This window comes from Contarinia nasturtii, unplaced genomic scaffold (assembly GCF_009176525.2).
Source record: "Contarinia nasturtii isolate CC-2019 unplaced genomic scaffold, AAFC_CNas_1.1 Cnas_scaffold_695, whole genome shotgun sequence".
Classification (NCBI taxonomy): Eukaryota; Metazoa; Arthropoda; class Insecta; order Diptera; family Cecidomyiidae; genus Contarinia; species Contarinia nasturtii.
In genome coordinates this window covers 3,937,213-3,947,586 of record NW_022198046.1, presented here as the reverse complement: position 1 = coordinate 3,947,586, position 10,374 = coordinate 3,937,213, and the positions used below count along the sequence as shown (strand labels likewise).

The following is a 10,374-nucleotide window of genomic DNA, read 5'->3' as shown; positions in this document are numbered from 1 at the left end:
TTATTTTGTGTAAATAATAGAAATGAACATCATTTTCATTTGAATCAAGATCGTTTTCAGTACATATTTGACAGCAAAAGAAAAGAATCAAGAGACTTCACAAATTAAGAGTCATTGAACAAAAAAAAATATAACGGGAATCGAATGGCAAAATCAAACGAAATATAAAAAAAGACGAACCAAAAGTATACAGTGAAATATTTGTATTAATTGAAATCTAATTAAAATCGCAATCAAACATAAAAAACAAAATACGCGGAGCGTAAACGAAAAGTGAAAAAGGACGATGTGTTAGAGAAACAGAAAAACAAAATGCGTTGAAATATTTAAACTGTTTGTGATCAAGTGGTAAAACATAAGTGCGAGCACCTTAGCTGTCGTAATTCAAAATTCACATACAAATTTAATAAGACAGAGAAAAAAATCGACACAAAATACACACGAAAGAAAGATTCTCCGAATTTCTCCGGCATTCGATTTTATTATTTATGAAATAGAACGGTATTTTCCGAATTTGCATTCACGTATTTCAAATCCTGTTGAATATTTGCTATGCTTGATAAGATTTGTGAGAATTATTACAACCAAAATTACATTTGACGCCAGATACTTATATTAAATTGGATCATTTATGAAGTAGGTGAACACAAATTTTAAATTAAAAAAAAATTCGTTCCAGAGAAGCATCACATCGACCAACCGACCCCATAACGAAAACACTTCCGCTGAAGTGGAATATTTGATTTGAAAATTGGAAGTGTACTTTGTCGTTTAACAAAATATTGAGCATAAAACATTCGGAAATATGATGTCCCAACACATAAATTCAATGTTGGAGCATCTTCGGGTGGGCCCATTGAAACGGACCATCAGACCGAACGATGGTGACGATAGCGGACAACAGAAGCAACAACAACAACAACAAAACGAACAACCATCGACAACTTTGGACAGTTGTAGTTCAACGATGAATGCCAAAGGCAATGGTGCTATTATGAGTAGTGGCGATGAAGTTGATAACAGTCGTGTATCGGTTGTTATCAATGAAACACGTAAAAAATCGCTGAAAGAAATCCCAAATGGTGTCGTTGGCATCATTGATACGGAGAAAAAGTTTGATCCACGTAAACGGTTCAGCATTAGTAACGGTGATTTACGCAATGGTAAGGCACGCGAACTGTCGCCCGCCACAACAATGAAACAACAACAACGCAAACTGTCGGCCGATATGCGATTGCGAGGCAGTAATTCGCAGTTAACTGATGATTATCTACTTCGTCGACCTGTTCGTTTGCGCAGCATGTGCACGAATTTCGAGGTGTACGATTCATTGCACACAAAAGCCATGGACGTAAGTACCGTTCACACATTTAAATTTTCAATTTTCAACTGAAAAGTATTTTTTGTTTTGAATGTACTTGATTAGTGTTATTTTATCGTGTGTGCGTATGTTGTTTTTATTGCATTGATTTTGTGACGTCGATGAGATGGCAATTCAAATAAATCGATAAAGCGACAAAGCTATTCAAACCAATCCTCTACAAGGTGCCACGATGTTATTTATGCTTTGCAAGAACAAGCTGATATGTTTATATCAGTTCATTCGATCGGAAATTCCCGCGTTGAACGCATTTTTTCTTTCAATCATTCAACAAACGTCCCAAACCCTTACGAGATAAAATCAAATGTTTCTTTAACGAAAACAATTCTTGACGCGTTTTTTTCCACACTTTGATACCAAATGATTTCATTATTTTAGCAGCGAATCTCTTGACTTTTTTTGTTTGTTAAAAATTCTTAGTTCATTGGAATTTTTTCGCTGCATTTTTTTCTTTGTAATTCATTTGAGCAACGATGAATCTGAATAATCCAATTGTGGATTTTCGTTTTGGTCCTATGAAAAAACGGATTAGAGGCAATATTTTATTTACACATGCCTTTTTAACGAAAAAATCGCCGAAATAAAATCTTTCAATTAGAGATTTAGCGCTGAAAATGCGATGAAAGATTTCCATTTAATTTGGAAACGAAAACATTTTTGGCTTTAAATTATGCAAAAGTAACCATACAGAATGAAAATCCCCTTCAGAAATGTGAGATTAAGGAATTAAACAATGGCATGCTTTTCATCGTTGATTTCGAACACATCAAGAGTGTCATTCACATGTCTCACAATAAAGAAAAGAGCCTTTTTCTTCTTGTTGTTTGGTGCTTCGTGATGTTAAGGGGAAAAAAATGACTGAAAATTGGATTTGATTTGAGGCAAGAATTCTTAGATTTAGCGATGATATTATCAAAAAGTAAAACTCCTTCGACAAAAACGTTCATTTCTTTGAGAGATTTTTTTTTTCATGTTAAATCAAGTACAACATTTTCAAAGTTATTGAACCAAATGAGCAATAATAACATATTTTCTCGTCTTCTTTTCATAGTTCAACTAAAGGCACATTTTTTTTCAATTTGAAAATCGTTTGCTCATCAAAAAAAAATCTTCTTTTCTATTCACATTAAACGTTTTTTGCGACGACAAACTCGCATTGGGATGATTTCATAAGAATGACTTTTTTTTCCCAGGAGATACTTTCAAGTTACATAAATATAAAATCCGAATCGATTGTATCAATAACGAATAAAGGCGGCGATATGGCATTCTGAAAAGGTGCGAATGCTCAATTTTCAATACACTTCATATTGAATGTATTATTATCCATAAATTCCATAAATATTGTGAACCAAATGGATTTATGTGTGTTTGCTGAGATTTAGTCAGATAAACAGTTAAAGGATTACATTTACGTGCTCTACATCCCGAATACAAATAGACCATTTTTATCGGGTCGCGTGCGTTTGCAATGTGGTTTATGAATTGAATAAATAATTTCGGCGTGTGCTTGTTTACGTATTCAATTGATTTCCTGATTGGTAAATTGAACGATGCTCATTGTATGCCGCAAACTTTAATATCTCATCCATTCGAAATGGGGATTTCAATCAACCAAAGTTTCGAATTTTTTGTCAGTTGTTATCAGTTGGGGTTTTCAGTTTCAAAGTGCGTGAAATTGCTAACCACCGAAACTTTCGACTTCAAACTAATTTTGTATCATGTTTTATGCATTCGAATTGCTTTGGTTGAGCAACTTTTCTCTTCTAATTTCATGTGATCGAATTTCAAAACCAATGCGACGTGTGAGGCGACTACACACTGATGAAGTGGAAATAATAGGTTACCATTAACTCAACGTTATATATTTATTATCTAATTTTTCACATTGATAGTCTTTAGGCGAAAAAGCGCACATTTCAAACTAAAGAAATTCCAGCTAATGTTAAAACTTTTTATTGTAAATCTTCCATTAAATGGTTTTAGAACTCAATTTCAGTTTCTCCCTCTATTTCTCATTCTGTATTTGTATTGAGGGTGTACACTGTACATAGCTGTGACAACAGAGTATGAATGTGGACAGATGGACTATTTGTTATTGATGTTGTCTATTTCACCTCCATAAATGGTGCCCGCTTGACATCGGCTCATCGAGTACAGTTACTGTGTACGCATTACCATAAATATTTACTTCTTGAGCAAAAGGTCCACTTTCGATGTCTTTAACTATAATGCCTGAGTAATGTGTTGTAATCTATGCTCTTTGCCACAAAATGCCGAACGAAAAATTGCCACAATCAAAATACACGCATCGAAAGTTGAACGGAGTGCGTTAACAAAAGAGCCAAAAGTTTATCAAAACAAAAGGTCGTCTGAGTACATTTAGCACACTCCTAAACTGAGAAAATCGAAGGGGAAACGAAAAGAAAACACACATCGTGTACAAATAGAAGTTTGGATGGATCCAATTAAGTGTTATTCAGGAATGAGAATTATGTGTATCTTATGTGCGGATTTCGGGTGAAGGAATCCGCTTGTTTTGTTTGTAACAAAAAATCGAATTTTATCGGCGTCAACATACGTTTAATGTTGACATTAACATTTAAAAAAAAAAAACAAATACACACCACGACATACGAACGTGCGAACCAAATAGCTTGGAGATTAGTGTGCATGCTTTTCAATGAATTTATATTACAATTTACTGTTTAGATTCAACACGACTACTTTCTGGCATAGAGAAAAAGCTTTGTTTCTAAGCTACTTGGATTTTTATTGATTAAAAGTGGACGGTAAATATTTGAACATTTCAATGTTCTAAAACACTAAAAGGTTCAATGAACATATGGTAGAAAATACCGGAATTTCCGACAATTGTATCCGATTGAGAGGAAAATAGAGAAATAAAAATGCCTCATCAGTAAGCCTCATCGTTGTGGACCCAAGGTTAAAACGACACATTTTTTTTTATTCAATGCAATGACGTTTTGCAAACGTCATTCTTCTACTTCGATCACTCTTCATTGTAAGGCAGATATAGTTAATCTGACATTTTTACAACCGACGCAAACATTTCGCAATCAAACTGCCTGTCTCTGCCCATCTCGTTATCTCTCTATTTCTATCTCTCATCCATTCGGCCTTATTTTTTTGTTCCATTCTTTCCCTTATTTTTGTTGGCCTCGCAATTTCTGTCCACATTCGATGAAATTGAAAATCCAAATATTTTCGTAACACATGAGATTAGTCGAAACGTGATGTCTTTTCCGCATCACTCGTTGAATTTTAAGTTCATACAATTTACGTGTCTTGTAATTTTTTTGCTGTTGTTTTTGTTCTAGGTTCCATTTTTTCACATTCTCTCTTTCGGTTAATTTATTTAGTGTGAAGGCACAAAATTTAATGTGCTTAATGCACACAAACAAACGGTATTGTTAGTTACAATCAAGTCGAGACACATAAATTTCATGCCATTTAGCCCAAACAATTACCATTGTTTGTTTACGAACACTAATTTATCTGTTTTACCATTATGGAATCTATAATTTGTCCATCTCTGACACCTTCGAAAAGGCTCCAACTGATATGCAACGCTCTAGATGTTTCATTTAGTTTCTGTTGAATATTAATTGGCTTATTCGCACGTGAGGGGGTATGTGTGTGTGTGTGTAATAATGAAATAGTTTTTCTCTGGTCATTTGAAAGATAAGTTTGTCATTGTTTTTCCGAAGGCGACCGTATAGGCTAACAATGCTTTGGGTTATATACACGAATTTTGATGTCACTGCTGTTGATTAGGCTGAATGGTAAACATTCGTAGTTTTCGTTAATCCAACTAACATTGTTGTATAACATGCATCAAACAACGACGATATGTTCCGCATCACCTGCATTACACATCCTACATTTTGCTCATATCGTCATAAGCCGGCTTCAAACTGTTCACATAGCTTTCATTAAAAAGTTATACAATGTTGAGTGATAGAATCATTTTTTTCTCTCTTGCACCGTTGACATTTTCGACATTGTTGTTTGTCTCTCGAAATGTATTTGCTTAACAATTTTTTTTGCGTTAGTCAACTTTTTTTTTTTGTTTCGTTGATTCCTTCCACGTGCCGAGATGAAATTCACATTTTTCATCGTGCGCACCAAAAGTCCGACGCAAGCCTGTGTGTACCTTCAAATGCTAAAGAAACAAAAGCATTTGACGAAATGCATCAATAATAATAACAATTCCAATTTGACACGACTTTTCTTCGAAAAATTTTAAACAATACATAGAAAATCTATGATAAACCGAAGGAACATAAAAAAACACCGAATGCCACGAAAAAAAGTAAGAAATAAAACGTAAATAAAATACAACATCATTTACAAAACGGAAAAAATAACAAAAAAATTACCGGAAAAGGAAAAAAAGCAAATAGAAACAAGAAGCACAATTCCAAAATTACAACAAATAGAAGTTGGAACAACCTACTTCCTACTTAATGCAAATGGTTCAAAATGACAGGGCGTATTTGTTTTTGCGCCAAATATTCCACTGCAGAAATTGGCATTCATCTGTTGTATTGATTCTTTTTTCTTCATCGTCAAATTTCCAGGCGTTGTGAGTGGGTTTCAGACGGTTTTCCTTTTTTTTGGTTAAGACACCATCAATCATACGGATTCCAGTTGAGCCCTAGACTACGTGATGTGGCATCCATTCAAACTTAAGATCAGAGCTGTTATTGGCACCGCAGAGGTGCGGGCACTTAATCCATATAACTTGCGCCACACCTGAATACAAGAAAGAGCGACACTTACAAGAAAAGTGCTCGCACTTCCGCAGTACTTATAACAGCTCTGTTTCTGATTGATAGTAAATGCAGACAAATAATGATGTTTACCTTGCACTCATTACCTCAACGGAGCTTTTTTTCTCCATGCATCACAAGTGCGTGTTGGCAAAGAAATCGAGACTGCATTCAAATCTTGTTTACGCTCTTTCGTTTCAATGTTATGATTTACGTTTGGTAAATATAGTTGTTTACGCCAAAAACCATATCTTTTCCCACATCATCAACTGTGTCATTGCTATATATCATTGTGATGGTGTACCATTCAAAATGAAATATAGTATACGAAGGTGTCTGACTAAGCAATTATATGCGGACGCCTTAAGATATGCTGCCATGAATTCAGAAACCCTCGGCAAAAATGTTTTCTTTTTCAATATCATTTCGTGATTCCAAAATTAAATGATCCATGTACAACGTCATTATTTCAGGGTATGATTCCCACTTTAGGCGATATAGCATCAACAATACTTTGGCACCACATCCAAAATGAGATTTCAAATGTAATTACATATGTTTTACCACTCATTACCGTGAAACATTTCACATCGTGTGTATGCGTGTGGGGGTATGTTTTGACGGTTCGTTGATACTTTTCCTAATTGAGTTTTAGTTTAATTAACTCTATTCGCCACAGTTTCATTTCCAACCAGTTGTTGGATGGTTGCACACTTCGTAAATTAAGTGTGTTTCCACTTCAAATTCGGCATCCTAATACAATATTTATTTCAATTTGAGTTGATGTTTGCAAAAGCACAAAATTACCCACCGACTTTTACTCATCTCGAACGATGATGATGAACGCAATCGCAACGATGAATATGGAGAATTTTTTTCTTCATATTTTGAATTGCATATATAGTATTTAATGGTGATTATATAGAAAGTTATATGATTAATTAATTGCTGCGAGAAAATAAAATGGAATTAATCAATTTCGCAGCAATTTATTGATTGTTCTTTTCGATTTTGTTGTGAATGAATCATCTAAATATACTTTCTACATCAATTTTGAACTCTTCAATCGCGCAAAACAGTTGAATTTACTTGATTTGAGCGAAATTCAACTTCATGATTCCGCTGGCGGTGAATTTGCCATTTACATTTTGGATGAATAAATATTTAGTTTGGTTGTTCACTTCTCGACGGTCTCGCCAGGTAAATGTTTTAGCAAAATATTTATTATTATCGAAGGGCATTTAATAAGCCTCGGGTGATTGGTAGAGAATGGTAAACATAAATTGACGAATAATCCAATGTGTATAAATCATAAGTACAAAACCAATGTTAAACCAAAATGCACACTGACTACAAACCAATCCAGCAGAATAAATATTACCGCAAAGAACATTCAAAGAATCAGAACGCAACGGAATGGCTGCGATGAACATAAAAATATGAATGATTGTATCCAATGTTAAAAACCGATAAAACTCGATGTTGACCAAAAAATTATTCAAAACGAGAGGAATTTTCAAGAAGTCAAGCGGTCTTTTGAACGCAATGAAATTCTAATGGTGGACACAAGAATAATCGAAAGTCATACATTTTCCGAATGAATTTCATCGAACGATTTCAAATAAAGAAGGTTTTGTCTGCGCCAAAAAAGTGTTCTCGTGCGAAAAATATACTTTATTCTGAGCTTTTTCTTTCAAATACACTCGTGAAAATGTCGTATGATTATTCGACTCATAATAATATTTACAATATAAGCAACTTTGCTTGTATCAATGAGCACGTGCTGATACATGCTGAAAGCGTTCGGTTGCATACGGAAACAGTATTATGTTCGTATTACTCAAGCATTTCCTGTTAATTTCGACAATGTTTATCCAAAATGTTTTATTGTTTACTGTTGCCACTTCCATCCATTTATTTCACACTGTTTCCTGGAAGTCGAATGGAAAATCACACTAATTAAACGTAAAAGTACTTATTCTTTTCATTATCCAATGGTTTTGGCCCCGTGGTTCAATAGAGATGCCGTAAAAATGCTGTGTTCGTTTTCAATGTTTTTCCAAATTGCTCCACTCCAGCATAAAATTTGAACAATGACCCTTCGCCAAAGTACCATGTGCTTGTGCATCTATAAGCTTCTCAACGTTTAGCACTTTTGCTTAAGGTTGCCATAATGGCCATCAAAACTTAATGAATACATTACAAAAAACTACATTAATTCAACCTCAATCAACATGGTAACATAATGTAGTTTGTATTGAATTTACAAGCATAAAAAGAAACTCATTTCATTTTGACGCAGTTTTTGTCGAAAATATGTGGCATCAAAAGTGTATCAAATGTGTTTTCTTTTTGCATAAGTTTATGCAAATTAATTTCAGCGATACAAAATGTGTGCAACGATTTGGGTCAGGTTTAAGAAGAAAAAATTATTTTTTTTTCTCAAAGTTAAATGGAAAACTCTTTTAAAATGTAGTCAGAAAATCTGATTCACTTTTAAAATTTAACCCAAATTCGTTCAAACTGACGATGAAACACAAAATTTCATCATTTTGAATCTTTCGAACCTTCGTGCGGATTAACTGAGCGTTTTCAATTTAATTAAATTTGCATTTTGATACGTATAGTGGAATGGAAAAGGTTGCAATTTACGGTAGTGCTTGGCTGCATGTGATTAAACAAAAAAACACCCTTTTTTACCATCGTCAGAATTTTGATGACCCGATGAAAACGTCCATTAAACACGTTTATTTTCAAATTGTGGTTAATTTGTTCGAAAATATTTCGGTAGATCTATTTCCACAATTCACTTTCATCCTCTATCAGCATCAAATTAACTCGTTTCATGCAAGTGCGTTGGCATCATGTAAATTCAGGTTGTTGTTTTTTCTGTGTGTTTTGTTTCGTCTCTTGAATAATTTACGAAAAATGAAATTATTTTTGAATTGAAATGCAGTAAAACAAAGAATATAACAGCAAACAAAACATATTCATCTCACACGAATAAAATCATATTGTGAGAGTTTTTCAACAAGCACTCCGCAGAACTCTGTCTGTACATATTCGTGTTCTATGAAAATGCATACCGAATAAAATGCAAATATTTATATGTTCAAGCTGTGCGAGCGCGTGTTGTATGCACAGCGGAGGCACTTGTTTAAATAAAAACCAGATTAGTCAGTCGGTTGACTGTAACATAGCTCATATTTATTTCTCTTTTTTTTTTGCATTTCACACAGCACACATGTTACGTATATGTTTAAACATAAAGTGCCTTTGTTAAAACCATTCATCCTTGCCGTTAGTTTTCATCCATCTCACATTTTCCACTCGGATATTGTCGACATGGTATACAGTTCAAAACATTTAGTTCGTAAACTGTGTGGCAAACAAAATACTGTTCAAAGTCAAATTATGTCAAAAAGTTTAGCACCCTCTGGAAATTATTTGATACAGACAGAGTAATCGGACAATGATTTATCCGAATAGAGAAACATTTATCGATAAGATTTTTGATGTACAAACTTTTATTCAACATTGAAAAGTCGTCAATGGTTCATTTTACTATGTTTCACTTCGGATTACTCTTTCCAGTGTTTGATACTTTACTCGCCTTAATCGTCCATTACTATGCAGAGCGGAAGGAAGGATTTTATAAAATATATGCAAATTATCATACAATATTAGACGTTTAAGCCATTATCTGTGTTGAAACATCAACATTTCAGTTCAAACATATGAATTGCTCAGTTGATTCGATTAAATCAAAAAGTTTTTGCTTATAACTTGGTTTTTACACCATTGGATGAAACGGGTTATTAAGTCCATCTATCACAGTTTTCCATGCTTAAAACTATAATAATTTTCAAAAAAGAAAACATTTCACAAAACCGTTATTGGTCATTTTCATGTCTTTTATTGACATAAATAATCAAACCCTTTCGAAATTATAAACAACATTATGTTTGTATTTATAATAAATAGCATTGACCTAGAACCTAAAATGATTTCACTTCTTCATCAGAGTTGAGCGTCTCACATTAATTACATTTTTTCCCCATAAAATGTCTACTGCTAACACGCATCAGTATGCACCGGCCAATTTACGAATGCTGTATGATTTCAGTTCGAGTGAATAAAGTCTTCTTCATGAACAGAAATAAGAATAACTGATGAAATGAATGCCAAATGCTTTTT

The 10,374-nt window shown here is 33.8% G+C and overlaps 1 protein-coding gene across 1 annotated transcript in view; it reads left to right on the top strand.

The window, feature by feature from the left end:
- The first annotated feature begins 349 nt into the window (after positions 1-349).
- LOC116341093 (nitric oxide synthase) overlaps positions 350-10,374 on the top strand; it is a 32,711-nt gene continuing 22,686 nt past the window's right edge. The window contains exon 1 of the mRNA XM_031767960.1: positions 350-1,351. Within this exon, the coding sequence (XP_031623820.1) occupies positions 806-1,351 (546 nt within the window). The 5' untranslated portion in view covers positions 350-805. The remainder of the gene's footprint in view (positions 1,352-10,374) is intronic.